Consider the following 19,714-nt stretch of genomic DNA (forward strand, 5'->3'; position numbering starts at 1 on the left):
CTCCACTAATGTATCCGATGGAACCAATTTACTGCACAGTTAAGAACAGTAATGGCCTCCATTTGCTGATCTCCTACTGCACGCAGCTATTACTGGGGCCAGGCACTACCCACATTCATTAATCCTCACAATCACCATCACTGTCCCCATTTTACAAAGGAGGAAACTGGCTCAGAGAGGCTAGGAAACTTGGCAAGATGACACACCCAGCCAGGGAAAAAAGATTCAAACCCAGGTCTCCTAGGCCACAATCCTGGCTGACTCCGTGGTTGTCCAATCTGTAGCTCCTACCCTCCCTCCATGATCCTGAAGTAATTCCAGCATGGCTGGGCAAAAAAGGGTATTTTCCCAGTGGTCCAGGTCATGACCTCAACTGTGTCTTCTTTAATACTATTGATTTCTAGGAATACAACTCTCAGTAAGGACAAGAAAACAACAGGAAATCCTGGAAATATTACTAAAGGACATCGACTTCAGAGCCTCTCCTAGAAAACTTGGGAAACAAAAGAAAATCAAGATCATGGGTAGAAATGTTTACTTGTCTTCTAGTAAAGGAGATTTAATCTATTCCTCAGGAAATGAGAAGAAAGGGCCACAGAGAATTTGCACACTTACTTGAGACAAAAAGAACGATGCCTTTTATGTCTTCACTGACATTTCCTTGACTTGCCTCACAATAGATATTTGTCCCTTTATTCCTAATGAAAGGCACACTATTCAAGTTGAATGCAGTTACATGTGGATCAAGTTGTTCTCCATGAATCTGTTTCCCTTCCAAATAACAGGATACATTATTTTGAATGTTCCTAGAAACGTAACAAATGGTAACATTGGAGCCTTCTTCCACCAGCTTATCTTTAGGGAAAACGAACAATATACCCGGTCCAAAAGAATCTTGTACTGCAAGAAAAAAAAAATAGCCAAGTTAGAATCGCACTCAAAATTCAAGCCTCTTAAAACAAGTTATCCATTTGCCTTCAGCAGATAACTTTAGCTTTTTCTACCTCCTGGAGAAATTAGCAACCTAAATTTCTCTGCCAAACCTCTACCCTCTGGTGCATGCAAGACAATCCTTTCCACCACTGCTCCTATTGTTACACTGATACCACTGCTGTTGCTCTTACTGCCACAGACAGCACATTACTATTACCACTCTGATAATTGCATGATTGCTATGGCTGGGTTATTGTAACTGCTTTCTATCAAGTCCCAGCCCTGCTGAAGGCCATGTTAAGTGTTTATGCACATTATCTCATGTCGTTCTTAGTACCTGACAACAACGGATGAGGTAAGACTTAGCCAAAGTTTGCTCAGTTAGAAAGTGGCAAAGCCACATTCAGACTGGCAAGGTCTATGCAGCTCCAAAATCCCTCATAATCTCTTCATTGTACTGGAGATCATATCTCTTCCTACCTTCTCAGAAATGCCAGTCCCTCAAGTGTGAGGGGTCTTTAAAACGTTCATTTTTTAAAGTTTTTAAAAAATCCAACCTTCAAGCGATTCTTGTGCCTCAGCCTCCTGAGAAGCTGGGACTACAGGCATGTGCCACCACACCCGGCTGATTTTTTGTATTTTTAGTAGAGCTGGGGCTTCGCCATATTGTGCAGGCTGGTCTCAAACTGCTGAGCTCAGGCAATCCGCCCACCTCAGCCTCCCAAAGTACTAGAATTACAGATGTGAGCCACCACACCCAAACTCTTAACTATCTTTTTAATATCTTTTCTTTCCCTGTGTATGTGTCCTTCTTTCCATAGTAGGATGTAACGGTTAAGCACATGACCTCTGGAGCCAGACTGTCTGGGTTGGAGTTCCAGCTCCAGCACTTAGTGGCGTGGTGACCTTGCATGGCTTCTTTAACCTCTCAGTGCCTCAGTTTCCTTATCTGTGAAGCGAGGATAAGAAGTCCTTTTATAGGACCGATATGAGAACTAAATATGTATAGTACTTTAAAAAGTGACTAGGTCATAGATTTAATTCAATTATTATTATCTCAGTATTATTAGTTTAACATGAGCAAAAGAAACTGACAAAACGCACTCTAAATTTTAATTACAACAAAATTAAATTATCAGTATTAAAGAATATTTAAAATATATTTATCCATAATCTCATTTTTCAAATAACACACCACTTTCATTTTTCCATATTCCACCCCCCTTCCCCCCACCCCGCCGTCTAGATTCGGGGGCGCTACAAGTTGAGTCCACCATCTGTTGTTTTTTGGCGTGTGTGTGAGAGACAGAATCTCGCCCTGTGGCCCAGGCTGGAGTACAGTGGTATAATCTAGGCTCACTGCAACCTCTGCCTGCTGGGTTCGAGCGATTCTCCTGCCTCAGCCTCCAGAATAGCTGGGACTAAAGGCACCCGTCCCCATGCCCAGCTAATTTTTATATTTTTAGTAGAGACAGGATTTCACCATGTTTCCCAGGCTGGTCTTGAACTCCTGACCTCAAGTGATCCACCCGCCTTGGCCTACCAAAGTGCTGGGATTACAGGCGTGAGCCACCATGCCTGGCCCTGTTTCTGTAAATAAATTTCTATCAACAAAGCTGTCTCATTGGTTTACACACTATCTATGGCTGCTCTCACACTACAGTAGCAGAGTTGAATAGTCACAACAGCGACTGTATGCTCTGAAAAGCTTATACTATCTCTTATCTGGCCCTTCACAGAAAAATGTTCCCAACCTCTACTCTAGACGCATACACATTTTGTGTTGCTCAAATAAATACATATGTACAATTTATGTCTTGCTTTGTTCACTTAGCATTTATAATACACAAACTTTACACATTTTGAAAACAAATACAAAATTGCCTGAATCTGCACAACTATCTCAATGAGTAAGTTCAGGAGCAAGACTTCAGACTATATCTTCCAGTGCCAAGTTTCACACCTGTGTTTTTTAGTTCCCATAGAAGCCAAAGGAAAATAATGTCAGTGTCTACCCAGGGTTCCTCAAAGGAGATTTCCACTATTTGACTATTGCTCCTCATTAAAAAATATATTAACCCTTTTCACTCTTGTAACCACCTCACTTCTTACCACTGACTTCCTCCCAGGAACTCCAGTTGCTCCAGAAATTTGGCTCAGGGAACTTGGCATCGTCCACCACACTCTTTATTCTTACAAAGTGTGTGGCACATTCCAAAGGGAGCTCAGATTCCCAGCTCCAATGCAGAACCTGGTTCCACTTCACAGTGGTGCTGTAATTCCCCTAAAAGCAAAGAGAAAACAATTGGAAACACATAGCCATCTTGTCCTATAAAATAGCTTGACTTGACTTATCCCAAAGCACAAACCTAAGACCCCATCGCAGGTCCACGATATGTGCCAGTGAAGTCCACTTCTGCCAGTCAATTCCCCATGTTCTGATGCCTCGCATGGGAGACAGCTATGACCTCCTGCCTTTTGAAAACTCAGCTTCCAATCCCTATGGTCTTCCAATTCCAGGGGACTCATGTGGAATAAGCGGGAGAGAAAACAGAAGCTACTCAGGTCTTGGGGGAACAGATGAGAGACAGAAGGTGCTCACTGTGCCAGTCCCAGAGAATCTGCTAAGAAAGTTCTTGAAAAGTAGAGAATTAACACAGTCATCCTTTAAAAAAAAAAAACCAATTGTTTGTTTTTTAAAAATATTCATCTTTAGCAAGGTTTGGATTAGGATGGTCAAATCTTAGTCAAGAAAGCAGTCTTTCATGGCACACCAGAAGTTCCATTTTCTCTCGGAAGTTGACAGATGGCTCTCTGAGTCTCCCCTGGTTTTCTGTCTCTTGTCCTTTCAGATACAGTAGCCACATGGCCACACGCCATCTCTTGGGCTCCATCTGTCAGACTCTTAGGCCCTGAAGCTGTCAATGATACAAAATGTCTTACACTGTTTTCTAGGAAGCTTGTTTAAGTTGAGCTGTAATTTGGGCTTTTGACACAGCCTTTAGCCTTCATCTTCCTGAGATGCTGGCGTTTCCATTCTCTAACTCCACAGGCTTCGAAGGCCCCTTCACACCTTGCTCTGTCATGCAAGGCCTTCTATAATCTGGCTCCAACCCACCAGTCCCTTGCAGGAATCATCTCTCCAAACACAGCGCCTCCCCCACACTTCTGGCCATGCCTTATGCTTTCAGACCTGTCTTTGCTCAGGCAATGTCTTTGGTTTGGTGTCTTCCACTCCCTGCTGTATGGGGATCTGTCCTGTTCTTCAAGCCTAGGTTATGTCCCTTCTCCTTCATGAAGGCTTTCTTGCTCTTTCCTCTGCATTCCTCTTGTCTCCACCCCTTCTGAGGCCCTCCTATATACTGAGGCTAGCTGTTGGTGTATCAGCTGTGACTCTAGCATGGTCCCGAGGGAGCAGGAACCACGTTCTCTTCTTCATGTCCCCCAAAGCTCCAGGCATGCTTTCTCCTCAGTGTGCCTCCTCCAAGGCTCCTGTTTCCTGCCCCACAGCTGCAAGGTGGAGACAACACACACATGACACTTACTGGGGGAACCTGAGTTCGAGTCTGCATCCACGTTTCTAAGGGCGAATAATAAGTCCTCAGTGAAGGGGATGGGACAAGTCACATGTCACACACTGCTTGGCGTTAGCAACTCGGAGGCCTTCTACTATTTATGTCTGCCCGCTATTCAGGTCACAAACTTGAAACAGTGCCCCTGACAGAATTAAACCCAGCCCTGGGCTAAGAACATCCTGGTCCACCCAGGAGGCATTTAATTGTGGGCTTCCTTTCTCACTCTCTGCAGACTGTGTTTTTTTAAATGTTTATATTTTATTTCCATTTATTGCATTACTTTACTCCTAGATCACAAAATATGTTCCTTAACAAGTTGTGAGGTCCTGATCCATGAAACCCTCACTATTTAACATGAGCAATGTCAAGTACATTTTGCTTAAATATTTTTAAAATTTAAGAGCAAATATCCCAGGACTTTGGGAGGCCAAGGCGGGCAGATCATGAGGTCAGGAGTTTGAGATCGGTCTGACCAACATGGTGAAACCCCATCTCTACTAAAAATACAAAAATTAGCCGGATGTGGTAGTGCGTGCCTGTAATCCCAGCAACTCAGGATGCTGAGGCAGAAGAATCGCTAGAACCCGGAAGACGGAGGTTGCAGTGAGCTGGGATTGCGCCACTGCACTCTACCCTGGGCAACAGAGTGAGACTCCATCTCAAAAAAAAAAAAAAGGCAAATATTTCCTCTCTTCCCCCAGACCCCTGCTAGAAGGAAGTACATCAATAATGGCAACTTTGCTCTAATGCCAACAAGTCACAGACTGAACTTTACCTCCCTTCTGTCCCTTAAACGCAGCCACTTCTCTTACCCGCATCTCCGCTTTGGCTGAACCCTACAGCTCGCTTCCTAGCGGCCGCACATCCCTTGCCCCAGTTCCCCACCACACTCCGCTGTGCGGCTATTCAAATCAGAGCTTGCCACTTCCTTTGTTCTTATTGCCCTTGGGATAAAAAAACAAAACCTGAGCATGCACTCCATGGTCCTGTGCATCTAGGCCTGTGCCCCTGTCCTCATGTGCTTGGGGATCCAGCACCACAGCGGGCTTTCAGGCCTGGAAATTCCCCTCTCTCAGCGCCTCTTCTCATGCCTGTTGGGTCTGCTCAGAGCACTCTTTTCTACTCTACTTGCTAAAGTAACTTCTATCCTCTTGGATATCTGGTCTCAAACAGCCCTTTGTCCAAATTGTGGGAGAAGGTGAGGCCTAACCCGAACCTCATAGCATCTCATCAGTGACCTGCACACACAGCCCGTGTGTAGAATACGCTATGCGTGTGTTCACCTCCTCATTCTTTCCAGCGTGCTCAGCGCTGACATTCCCACACTGCGCACAATGCCTGATCTGGGGGCACAGGCTAAAACTCTGGACTGAATGATTTAATCATTTCATTAATATGCAATGAGTTGTATTTCCCCCAGACACTATTTATGTGCGGAACCTGTTTAACCTCAACTTCTGCTTTGTGGTCTTCACAGCCCTGTTAATGTAGGAGATAAAACTTTTCCTTAAGTACAGCAATTCAGTGATTTTTTTTCTTTAAATATGATGAATTGTCTTTGGGTCATTTCATTTATTGAAGCGGCAAGTTTAATTTGACCCTTGCAGACATCAGTAAGTCACAAGAAATTGGCACACACATTTACACAGAAGTCTAATAGAGGTCACTGATTTGTTACTGAGACATTTGACTCCCACACCTGGCCTCCTTCCAAGCTTGAGCTCTTACTCTACTTTGCCTTCCTATGCCATTGACAAAATCAAAAAGCAAAGGGAAGGGGAGGACCATGACCCAGGAGGGCAGGACCATGCAGTTCAGGGTTCCAAATGGCCAGTACCATCCAGGAGACAGGTCGCTGCCTCTGGTCCAGCTGCGAGTGCTCTTCCTTTGACTTGTTTGGGAACAGAGGTGTCCGAGACATTGAGTCCAGAAGCTTCTTCCCCCCAGCCCCCAGCACGAATGAGAGTGCCCTGTCAGGCTTGCACTACAGGGAGCTTCCCTGTATAAGGGAGATTTTGGTCTAAACAGAAGCAGCATCCTCCTCCTTAACTGGAGGAGGATAGTTCTCGTCAACTTCAGGCACGAGTGATTCAGACAAGCATTTCTCAAGGCATCATCTATTCCATAGGACATGTGTCCACCGATGGCCTGAGGGCTGCATGTGACTGTCATCCCTTTCTGGGCACAGGAGTGAAGGATGATCCCACCCTGCCTCTGTCACCTGGAGCAACACAACAAACCTCTCTGTGCTGTGGTTTCTCCACTGTTGTAGTTAGGCTGGGTTGGGTGTTGTGAGGACAACACGATAGACAAGGCAAAACTCTACCCTGAAGGGTCTTGAGCCCTAGAAGATTACAGAAATAGTCCACACTAGCTACTTTCCCTTGAAAAGAGGACTCTTACGGGAATCAAATATGAAAACAGATATGAACAACTGCTTTTTAGGAAAATAAAGAAAAAAATCCACTTGGTGTATGGCTAATATTATTTTTTCTAACATAATAATAGATATGAGTTGTCTTTTGGAAAAATAAAGAATAGGATCCATGTAGTCTATGGTTAATGTTATTTTTGCTAATGGTGCTAAGTGCTAGTTTTCCACAATTCCTCCAGCACTTCCACCTCAATTTTTCTTTTTGTAGATAATCCTTAGTCTCAATATGACCTTTGCTTCAATGTTTTACCGGGCCCAAATTACCAACAAGTGTACCCATTAAAAATACAAAAATCAGACTCGCTAGTATAAGGTGAGATAGTGGAAAGATGTGTTGATAGCAGGGAGTAAACAGCTACACAGAAGTATTGCTGTTGTTGAAAATCATCATACTAAGTAAGTCTCATTGTGGGAAACTGCCCTTTGAGAGGTAGAATTATAGACTAGGTATGAATCCTAAGTGGACAGAGTCAAAATTTTATTTAACTTGCGCAGATCTCAAATTTCAATAATGAATATGGAAAGTAACTGAAAATGTTAAAATTAGTGACTTGTATGCTTTACCAAAGGAACTAACCATGCTGTATGTGTGTACCCAAAGCCTCCACTGCCCGGGTGAAGACGGGAGCCTGGTTGAGCTGACACAGGGCCCAAGCACAGTCCTAGGCTTCTCTTACCTGTAGGAAAATTTTCAGTTCCTTTAATGAGAAAATATTCCACTGTCCTTAAATATCCCGTGAAAATGACAGAACATTATGTGCATATAGATTACTAGAGTTCCCAGATGAGAAACGGAAATCATAAACCACTCATGTGTCCTAGTGCACTAGATGGGGACACCTCAGGCAAAACTGACCCAATAATCATTTGAACTAAGTGAAAAATCCACCCCAAAGAATTCAAAGACAAAAAGAGTGTGAAAGTCAGTATTTTCTTAATTTAATTTGTTGTGGAAAAAGCCACATGTAAGGCAACAAAGGACACAGGAAGTTACTCTCCAACATGGCTCCTTGTTGGATGGAACATTAAGTGCTAGCACTTACTCTTCCCTGCATTTCAGCTGGGTATAGGCCAAGAAACTCTCAGGAAGCTACATTGGAAAGAAAAATGTTGCCAAATTATTACATCTTATTTAGGAAAATCTCTGGAGGATGGAGAAGAAAGAGGTAGGAGGAATGAAATGGTTAATCTTTGTGGCTCTCTGGAATTCAGTATTCACGAGGACAGACTCAACAGTCTTCTTAGAAGACAGAGCAAAACTGAGAAAATCTATTTTCTTAGTGCATCCCATCCTACCTACCAAACCAAAGTTGTCATGTTACTTTGTCCTGGATCCTTAACAGAAAATGCAGAAATGTAATTGTTTAGACAAACTGTTTTGAGCTGCTAATATGTTTCCAAAACGAGAATTTTTCAGATGTTATAAAAGAAAACCAAGGTGTCTTTTTTTAAAGATGATTTTTTAAATATTGAACCAAAAAAATTACTTACCACCCAGATGACATTGGATGTTTCAATCCTACTGATCTGGATCTGAAATACCATTTTCAATTCCTGATGATAAGGAAGGTTGTGGACAGTCCATTGTAAGTGCAAACTCTGACGCGTAGAATTGGTGGAAACTTTAAGTGATACAGGAGTCAATGGTAAACGTTCAGCCAAGACTGAAAAGATCAAAATGAAGTATGAAATAATATTTAATAGGAGCATGATTGAAGAGTCAGAAATAATTAAACTTGAATATCATCATTATTTAGCTCTGGAAAATATTGCTCATATGTGCATCCTAGAATCAGACACCTTGGAAATCTGGAAGAGAATTTAGAAATCACTTAGCAGACACAGAAATTAAGATCTAGATGAATGAAGTGACTTGCTCAATAATACACAGCAAGCTCATACATTGATAAACAGGTAAACGAAACAGAAGGATCCTTTATTGGACAATCTAACCGGTTTGGAAATTTATAACAAGGCTGAAAAAAAGAAAGAAGACTTTTTGATGGAAATGTTATATTTCTGAAAATCAGAAATGAAAGTTTCCTTTTTGAAAGTCAATATTTTATAGTTTGGTAAAAGACTACAATGTGGGAGCATGTCTTATCTGTAGACATGGTCATTTGTGTCTCAATGTATTTAACTTAAAAGACAAAGACTAGCAAGAATTAACTGAACTCTTTCGATGAGACCAGCAACATACCAGGTATCTGATGTGAAACAAAATAATTGTGACAAGGTTCCTAGCTCAAAGAAGGAAGCTAGTTGGAGAGACATGATGAACTCATATGAAATAATCAAGAGACTGGAATTTTAGACTAGTTAGTGGTGTGACACAGTCTGTAAAAGAATAGGAATTCAAACATGAAACAGATTTGCTGAAGTTGGTGGCCTTGGGAAGCAGCAGCCTATCTCTTAGGCTGACTGCATAAACCACCAATGGCGCCACTGCAAATGGCTTGCACACACAGGTTTAAGCAGATATATCTGCCACTAGAGAGAGAATGTGTCCTGACTGAGTGAGTTAAGTCACTGCTGATTCTTAAAGAAGAACAAATCATGACTTTCCACTTAAGAGGAGAAAAACACCATATAGATTGTAAAATAATTGTGTATTGCTGATTCAACTATTTCAACTGTGAGGGTATCAGAAGTAAACTGGGAGTGGTACAAAGGTATTGAAAAGATAAAGCCTGCATCGATAAAATCAGCTGCTATCTGATGACTCATGGCATAAGAGATATCATCTTTTAAGCATTCAGTTTTCTAGTTTCAGGGGGATTTCCCCTTGTCATTTGAACCCCTCAAACGTTAAGTTTTAATGGTAAGAGATTATCTCATTTTGATAATAAACAATGGAAACAGTCTCCAATACTGAAAAAATGTCCCCAAATTGCCATTCTGCACATGCTATTTTTCTCTTAGGGAAGTAAAAATAACAACAATGAAATTGAGCACATGTTATTTACCATGCACAGTGCTAGGGTCTTTACTTATGTTGTCTCACGCAATGTCTACTATAAAACTGTTAGACAGCAATTTTTTAGATAAGGAAACTCAAGCTCAATCAGGGTAAATAACATATACAAAGCAATGTGAAATTAAATAGGAATCTCTCTAATACCAACACCTGTGTCCCCCTTTACTGTCCTCCAACTGTTAAGACAGGAGCATTGGCCCAATCAAAGTTTGCACGGAATGGAATGTCTGAGAAGTATTTTGCATGGCACCAACAACAAAGTCCTACCATGGTCAGGACACAGGTGACAGGATGGGGCTCTGCATGGAGCCAGATAAACTGAGGAGCATTCCTGGTGGATACAAGACAAACATGATGTTTTTCTTGTGATTGGTCCACATAGTAGAAAGCTTCAGATTCAAATGAGGCATAACCTCAGAATTTGGAGGAACACCTCAGAAAACTCATTCTATGAAAGTGAGATGAACAAGAATGCCCATAAAAGGAAAGGGAGCCACAATGGCTACCTTCCCTGAAAGTTACCTTGTGATATTTTGTAAATGTGATGCTGGGAAGGGCTAGGGTGATAACTATAATCTCAGCGTGAATTCCATGACCCTGAGTTTGGCAGTGGGTCCTTAGATCTGAATCCAGAGTATGAGCAACAACAACAACAACAACAAATAGACAATAAAATAAACAATTTTGTGCATCAAATAACAATCACAAAAAAGTGAAAAGACAACGTATAGAATGTGAGAAAATATTTGCAAATCATATATCTGATAAGGTTCCAGTATCCATACTACATAAAGAACTCTTACAAACCAGCAACAAAAAGACAAAGAACTCAATTTAAAAATGGGCAAAAGAGTCGGCAACATGGAAAAACCCTGTCTCTACCAAAAAAAATACAAAAAGTAGCTGGGTGTCATGGCACGCGTAGTCTCAGCTACTCAAGAGGCTGACATAGGAGGATGGTTTGAGCCCGGGAGACAGAGGCTGCAGTGAACCGTGATCACACCACTGCACTCCACCTGGGCAACAGAGTGAGACCCTGTCACAATAAAATAAAATAAAATAGAATAAAATAAAATAAGTCAAAAGACTTGAATGAACATTTCTCCAAGGAAGATATATAAATGGCTAACAAGCACATGAAAAGATGTTCAATATCATTAGTCACTAAGGAAATTCAAGTCAAAATCACAAAGAGGTACCATTTCACATCCATGAAGATGGCTATAATAATTTTTAAAATGGAAATAACAAGTGTTGGCGAGGATGTGGAGAAATTACAGCCCCTGTACACTGCCGGTAGGAATGTAAAATGGCTCCACCTTGTTGAAAACGTTTTGACAGTTCTTCAAAAAGTTAACTCCAGCCTGAGTGACAGAGTGAGACCCTGTCTTCAAAACAAAAAAATTAAAATAGAATCGCCATATAACCCAGCAATTCCATTTGTAAGTAGATATCCCAAAGAATTGAAAGCAGGAATTGAAACAAATAATTGTCCACAAATTTGTAGCAGCGTTATTCACAATAGCCAAGAGGTGGAAACAACTGAAACTTTCATCAGTGGATGACCAGATGAACAAACTGTGGTATACACACATGAAGGACTATTACTCAGCCATAAGAAACTGAATACTGATACATGCTACAATTGGATTAACCTCACAAACATCATGCTAAGTGAAAGAAGCCAGATACAAAAGGTTTTATACTGTGATTCCATTTGTATGAAATTGCCAGAATAATAAGTACCATAGAGACAGAAAGTAGACTGGTAGCTGCCAGGGGCTGAGAGAGAGGGGAATCAAGACTAACTGCTTAAGCAGTGGTTTCCTTTCTGGGGTAATGAAAATGTTTTGGAATTGAATTGGGTGATTGTTGCATAACATTGTGACTGTACTAATATTGCTAATTTACTCACCAAATGAGTATCATGAATCAATGTTACTAATTACTCATGATAAAAATGCTTGCATAACACAGAAATTGAGTTTCTATAATCCTACTCTTTTCATTCTATTGCCAAATTTAAATCATATATATTTTTATTGGATTTTCCCATACGCTTTTTAAAAATGTATTGGAACATGTACCCCATTTTATGATTTTTAAAGGACATTTTTTTAAACAAATAAAGGGAAGTAAAAATAAAATGTTAACAGTCATTATAACAGTAATTATTTCTGGATGATGAGGTTGAGTGATCTTAATTTTCTTCTTTATACTTTTTGGTATTTTGTAAATGTTCTTTAGAAACATGTATTAGTTTGAAAATCAAATAATAAGTTATAATATAAAAGAAATACTTCCTTAAGCTATCTGATTCACTCCACTATAATCATACCTCAGAACGTGCAATTCCTCCTTAGATTTCCTAAGCCCTTGTTTGGAGCACTGATTGCAACATGCTGTAAGAGCCTGTTTCTATGTCTGTCTCCCTGTAGACTGTGAGTGAAACAAGGTTGAGACTCAGCCTTACTCAGCTCAGAGAAACCAAGACTAAGAACATACCAGTTATGGGAAAGACATTCAGCGATTGGTTGCTGAATGCATGAGTCAGCTATCAGTCTAAACTTTACTTCTGGAACCTCCAGACAAAAGAAGAACGCCTTATATTAAGGTGTGCTGAATGACTCAGGTGCTTGAGTAACATCAGTCAAAAATAATCTGGTTAAAAGCAATCTAGGACTTCCTTGGGAAATAGTGGAAAATGCCAAGGTTAAGTCAGTGGGATCAAAGAATCATAAAGATTATTAAATCCAATCCCATTATTTTTCAGACGAGGAAATTGAGTTTAAAAAACGGGAAGTGACTTTGCCACAGCCGCACAATCAGACCAGAACCTAGGGCTCCTGGGTCTCTGTCCAGCTCTCTTTTTATAATGCTGGAGTATGGCCAAGAAGGCCTGGTTTGGGAATCAGACCAGGACTCAATCACATACTCTCCTCCCACTTTCCCCACCCTGTTTCTCTGCCATCCATAACACTACTCAAGGAATAAACCATTGTCCATTCATAAGAAGGGATATCATGCAGCAATTAAAAATAATGTTGTTTCTAGAACATTTAATATCAAAGAAACACACTCATCATATGTTGTAATAATTGTTTTAAGTAATAAAAAAATCCTGAGTATATACATATACTATAATTTAACTTTTATTTAAAAACACACTATGTATTCATCTCCCCATCTCTATCTGTATGTACATATACACAACAGACAGAGGAAAATATTGCTGCAGTCATAATCTCTGGCTGATGGAAATTTACCCAGGGTTAACTGAAGAAAGTCTTGGCTCTGCCTCGTTGATTGGAGAAATTAAGCCAGGTTATTTGGAATAAATCTTCAGATCTGAATCTGGCTGGGTGATTAAGTGGTAAGCCAACTAGTTTGAGTGGGAGTTTAGTAAGTACTTGGTTAAATGCAGCAGAAATTGAGACAAGAAATCCAAACTGTACAGGTCAGGGCAAAGACAGGATTAATTACCAAAGAAGGCATGCTTGACAGAGAAAGCTGGAAGCAGCAGTGAAGATTGGTTGATAGAAAAACAGGGAAATGCATGTCTGATCTAAACAAAAGAAGCTGAAAGCATGAGCAGCAGAGCTTGCTCTGAGAATAGAGTGGCTTGTACGTAGAAGGCACATAGTAAATAGTGCTGGATCAGAAAAGGAAACTTCACTAGAGAATGAGCTGGGCTGAAAGCTTAGATGCCTGGGATTTCCTGGAGACCCTGTGTAACCGAGTACCCCATTTTTCTAAGAAAAGGAGAATGAGTTACTATTGTTTTATTATTTTCTCTTTTCCCCAATTCCCTCTGTTCCCCACTTCCTACTTAGCCCTTTGGAAATGCAATTATAACCTTTTATCTCCCCTTCACCAGACACTCCCTACAGGGCAAGTTCATCTGTTAATAATGATATGCTTAGAAGCTCCAGAGAGGAACTCTCACCCACCAGGAGACTGCCTTGAGAGGTAACAGTTGATTTACAACCCAAAGTATGCCCACTGTGAAACTCTCTCCCACCTGGAGAATTTTCAGCCACCTTACAGCCTATTTCTGCCCATGAAGATGCCAACTCAACTAACCAGTAGATAAGGCACCAAAGTGAGTATGCAGACCCCTACCTGCCACTGCACTTCTGCCACTGCACAGGCCCCCTGCTTTAAAAGTGCCCACTTTCTACTCCAAAAGCAAAGCAGTCCCTTTAAGGAGGAAAGCCAGTCCTTATTCCCCTAAGTTAGCTTTGGAATAAAAAATCGGTTTTATTTTTATACCAGACCTTGCTCATTTTAATTGGACTCTGCAAGCTGCAAGCAACTGAACCTGCATTTCGGTTACACCTGGAGGTGGGGCAGTGGGTCTGTTTGAAAATACAAAAAGTTAGCTGGGCGTGGTGGCGTGTGCCTGTAATCCCAGCTACTCAGGAGGCTGAGGCAGAAGAATTGCTTGAACCTGGGAGGCAGAGGTTGCAGTGAGCCGAGATCGCGCCACTGCACTCCAGCCTGGGTGACAGAGCGAGACTCTGTCTCAAAAAAAAAAAAAAAAAAAAACATTCTTATTATATGGTTTGACCTCTCAGTCTGGTTGCACTGTGCTTAGATTTTAGCAAGTAAGACAGAGTGAGCGAGAGGTATACATACTACAAATGAGAAATCCTAATTCCCACCTTTCAGCCCCAGATTAGAAGAGACTAACATCAAACTATGGTTTTTAAGAGGCTGAAAGAAACAGCATAGTAGTGTCTTCCCATGTGCCCTGGACCTAAGATAAATAAATCCAGATGAAAGGAATGTCAGACAGAGAATTGAGCAATTATCAGAACAATGTTTCCTTTTTTTTTTTCCAAATATATTTTCATGGAGTTTCAAGAAAGATGAGAAATTCTATGCATATTCCCCGCAAAGATCATTTTCGTGAATCTGTGGACAGGAACTGCATGGGTAATTACTAGGAGCAAACACCTGTACTCTCATTTAAAAGGGGAGTACAGCAAAGAATAAATACAGGAAGAGGAAAATGTAAAGCTTTGTAAAATACAGATGAAAGATACAAAAAAGTATGAACCAATAGAAACTCAAGTCTAAGATCTACTTCTAAACAAGTTCAAAGTAATATAGTATCAATAAATATTTTAGAGGTATTAAATTCTTATTGACCTTATTCATAAAGTTAATTTATCTCAAAATATCTTCCCTTGGGGAGTAGCTAAGTGACAAATATTATTTATTTACAAAACATTTCAGCATTTAGCATATTGTCTTTCAGAGACTTGAAAGAGTTTCTATTGTTTCATATTTTCATTGCTTTTACTCATATTTTACTAAGCTAACAGCTTCTCAATGAACTCAGTTGAGGGACATAAAAACTTGTACTAACCTAGAGGTCAGCACTGGTGTGGTATATCCAGTGTCTTTTCTCAGCAAGGTACAGAAAGAACTACTTCGGTGATGGTCTGATAAAATATATCCATCATGAAATTCCATGGGATTAGGTCTATTTACAACTGCCCTAATGACCAGTGCACTGACCAGGAAGTCAGGGTCAAGGGGTGGCTTATTAAGAGAGCAATCAAGATGAGAGAGGCCAAGACTAAGGCAACCAATGCTTAGAGAGATTGACAAATCTCCTCATGGGAGATACTCAGGAATTTTAAGTAATTCCCAAAGAAAAAAGAACTGTTTAACTTTTTTCCAAAGCATCAATGACTTCATTTGTTCCCGACGTGATTTTTGTCTTTACTGTTCCTTCCACTTCTTACCTTCACTCTGGTAAGTCCTCAAGGACAGCAACGTTAAGAAGGATGTTGTCTGAAAGATTGCAAATAGAGCCATCAGTTCTGGTTTTCTGAAAAAGATAAATTATAAAGAAGGAAAATTTTATTTAATTTTCAATACTGGCAAGTTTCTTCGAGCCAATTGTGGTAGATGAGGCAATAAAGGCTCCCACACTTCTCCCTTCCCTGTATCCATGCCTCTTGTCATGGTACTTTAGAGTCCCCCCAAAATAGGAAGACTATATTTCCCTGCCCCATGGGACCTTTTTGGGTCTATAAATGAGGCATAAGTGATAGTGTGCCAGGTAGGATGGTGTGCCAGTTTCTATCTACTCTTTTGTGTTTCTACCTTTGACATGAAAAGGTCATTTATGGGCTACCCTACCATATTAGTCAGTTTTCACACTGCTGATAAAGACATATCTGAGACTGGGAAGAAAAAGAGGTTTAATTGGACTTACAGTTCCACATAGCTGGGGAGGCCCCAGAATCATGGCAGGAGGTGAAAGGTACTTCTTACATGGCAGCAGCAAGAGAAAATGAGTAAGAAGCAAAAGTGGAAACCCTTGATAAGCCCATCAGATCTCATGAGACTTATTAACTATCACGAGAATAGCACAGAAAAGACCGGCCCTGATGATTTAATTACCTCCCCCTGGGTCCCTCCCACAACACGTGGGAATTCTGGGAGATACAATTCAAGCTGAGATTTGGGTGGGGCCACAGCCAAGCCATATCGCCTACTGGAACCGGAAGAAGAATGAGCAACACATGAAACAGAGGGGGCCACCTCAGCTGCTCTAGCTGAGACCAGCCTAGATCAGCCAGCAGCCAGCCAACCCCAGACAAGAGCAGCTGACCCCAGGTGAAAGAGCAATAAATGCTTATTGCTGTGTGCCACTGATGGTTGGTGGCAATGGATAACTTATCAACCAATTCATTCAGACCAAGCAAAGATTGGTAAAGAAAGGTCAAGCAGAGAAACAAGAGTTAAATATGGACCACGAACTCTGATTAGAAAGAGAACAAATACAATAGTCTCAAGAGAGCTAAATTTAAATTAATTACTTGGAGGTGAGGGCATCTCCATTCTTCCCTATCTCCAAATACAATAGTCTCAAGAGAGCTAAATTTAAATTAATTATTTGGAGGTGAGGGCATCTCCATTATTCCCTATCTCCAAATACAACAGTCTCAAGAGAACTAAATTTAAATTAATTACTTGGAGGTGAGAGCATCTCCATTCTTCCCTATCTCCCTCATTAAAATTTAACCTAGGTTAGCATATTCTCCCAAGAGACAGCTTTTCATTATTCCAAATAATTTCCGGTTTTCCTTTCCTTAGAAAAGAATTGTAAAGAGCCAAAGAGCTTCAGTGATTCATCAGGTACTTTGACCACGGGAAAAATCTGAGGACATCAAGAATAAGGCTGGATGACCTCAAAAAGGTTAATACGTTCTTAATTTAAGAACAAATGTGTTAGTCAGGGGAAGCACTGAATTTCACTTTTCTCCTTCAAACTCTGACTCAGCAGAGGGCAACAATGAAACAATTAATTTGAAACCGATTTTTGCCTCTGTCCAGCCACCTGGATTTTATCAAAAGCCAGCGATTCAGTAAACCAGATAATCAATTGTTACTGCCTATGTCCTCTATTTTAAAAAATAATATTTTACAGATAAGTGGGAACAACAGTGATGATAAGAAGAGGGTAAACCACATCATCGAATTATTCTAGGGTGGTCAGACCTGTCTATAGCTAAGCCCAATGGCAAACAGAAGCAAAAGTCTGCAAAGAACAGGTTTTGTTTATATTCCTTTAAGCACCTCTTTCCACTACTTTCTATTTTTGGCAAACAAGTCATTCATACTTCTCCAAAATCTCTACTTAAAACTTCAAATAGAATACACTGAGGGAGGGACTTCAAGATGGCTGGCTAGAGGGACCTGGCACTCACCTCCTCTTAAAAGGACCAGTACAGTAAGTAGATAATCACATGTTGAATAGAGCATCGAAGAGAAACCACTGGAATTCAGCAGGGAAGTGACAGAGAACCCCTGAGAAGGAGAGAGAGGTAAAGCAGATGACCCAGACAGGATTGGCTCAGAGCAAGAAGAAACTCCCCAGTGCCAGGAAAAGTTAAGTGAGAGATCCCCAGTGGTTCATATTCCTACTGTGAACTCCTATAATCCTAGCCACAAGACAGCCCCTCCACCCTTGCCAGCCCTGAGACTAGCATAGGGAGCTCTCTGGAGCCTGTGTGATGGCATTGCTCCAGAGAGGGAGTGCATGTGGGGTCCCCGCCCCCTCCCTCTCATCAGCACAGGACCATATTGAGAGCCCACCTCCATTAGACTACATCCTGGCCTGGGGCCAACAGACCCTGCTCTCCACATTCCTGCAGCCCTGCGGACATCACCCAATATCCATTCAGAGGGCTGTGGTGTTGTAATGCTGGCTGGACCCAGCAGTGTGGCTGTGTCCCCAGCACTCTACCTCACTCAGTCTATACCCGGGGGAACAACTGGTGCAGCACACTGGGGAAGCTACCCTCAGAACAAAAGAAGCCAAAGCATGTGCTCCCAAAAGCTTGAGAGTCCATTACTTGGGGTCACTGTCACTGACAGCAACTCTAACCTGCCCCCCACCTCCAGCATCAGAGCTGCCACCCACCTGCATGTACTTTTAGGGGGCCTGGGGACCAGTCCACCCCACCAACCACTGTCACTAGCACTGCCTGAGTGCATTGTCCAGGGCCCTGGGGATCAACTTGCCCCACCTACCACAGCTAGCATTCATGCACAACATCGGGAGGCCTGAGGACAGGCTTGCCACGCATAGCACGACCCTCACTAGTGCCTGCACACATGAAGCGGGGGCCTGGGAATTGATCTGCCTTGCCCACCACCTCTGGCAGCCACTCACACTTTCTGGAGTCCTGAGGACAGGCCCCCACCCCAGCCTGCTGGTGCCCACATACATCATCCAGGAGCCTGGTGATTAACATGCCCAGTCTAACACCACCAGCATCTGCACCTGCCTCCTGGAAGCCTGAGCATGAGCCTGCCATCATCACTGCCACCAGAACCCACCTGCACACACTACCTGGAGTCTGGGAACTGGCCTGCCACAGCCCATCACAGCCACCACCAGCACTCATGTGTGCTGCCTGGGGTCCTGAGGGCTGACCAGCCACAACTACCATTACCAGCACCACACATGCTGCCCAAGGGCCAGAAGATCTGTCTGCCTGCCTGGCCTACCACTGCCACTGCTGGCACCCAAGCAAGCCACATGGAGGCCCAAGGATTGGCCCATCCAACCCCACTACCACTGGTGCTTATGTACATCAGGTGGGCATGTGGGGGCCCAAGGACCAACACAGTAGGCCTGGTGCCACCACCACCAGTGGGGCTCAACAACCAGCCTGTCTGGTGTCCCCATCCTTAACAAAATCTCACCACAGCTTCCACTAACAGCAGCAGCCTAAGCCACCAAGGAACTCACAGACACTACTAATGCTGATTACAGCCAAATATATCATACAGAGACTACGCTACCGTGTCCAGCCAGAATCAAAACCTAAGCACTCTCTCTACCCAACCAATACTATTGATATAGCTATAGGAAAAAAATTTTTCCCTATGAAAGCAAATCCATAAAATTACAAACAGCAACTCTTTCACCAGATGCTCAGATAGCAATGTAAGGACACAAGAAACATGAAAAAGCAAGGAAACGTGATACCTCCAAAGGAACATAATAATTCTCCAGCAACAGATTCCAATGAAAAAGAAATCTATGAAATGTCTGAAAAAGAATTCAAAGTAATGATATTAAAGAAACTCAGAGAGATACAATAGAACATAAACAATTCAAAGAAATCAGGACAATTCATATCTGAATGAGAAATTCAACAAAAGAGATATCATTAAAAGGAACCAAACAGAAGTCCTGTACTTGAATAATTCAATAATTGAAATAAAAAAATATAATCAAGAGCTTCACCAGCAGACTAGAAA

General features: G+C 41.8%; 1 protein-coding gene across 4 annotated transcripts in view; it reads right to left on the bottom strand.

Moving 5' to 3' along the window:
* Positions 1 to 19,714, bottom strand: part of OSMR (oncostatin M receptor) — an 87,975-nt gene that overhangs the window by 50,950 nt on the left and 17,311 nt on the right. For all 4 annotated transcript variants that reach the window (XM_055367927.2, XM_055367926.2, XM_004058929.4 and 1 more), the window contains exons 2-5: positions 15,676 to 15,761; positions 8,434 to 8,606; positions 3,046 to 3,217; positions 616 to 900 (exon numbers count right to left, since the gene is read on the bottom strand). In XM_055367927.2, the coding sequence (XP_055223902.1) occupies positions 616 to 900; positions 3,046 to 3,217; positions 8,434 to 8,606; positions 15,676 to 15,748 (703 nt within the window). In that variant the 5' untranslated portion in view covers positions 15,749 to 15,761. The remainder of the gene's footprint in view (positions 1 to 615; positions 901 to 3,045; positions 3,218 to 8,433; positions 8,607 to 15,675; positions 15,762 to 19,714) is intronic.

This window comes from Gorilla gorilla, chromosome 19 (assembly GCF_029281585.2).
Source record: "Gorilla gorilla gorilla isolate KB3781 chromosome 19, NHGRI_mGorGor1-v2.1_pri, whole genome shotgun sequence".
Classification (NCBI taxonomy): domain Eukaryota; kingdom Metazoa; phylum Chordata; class Mammalia; order Primates; family Hominidae; genus Gorilla; species Gorilla gorilla.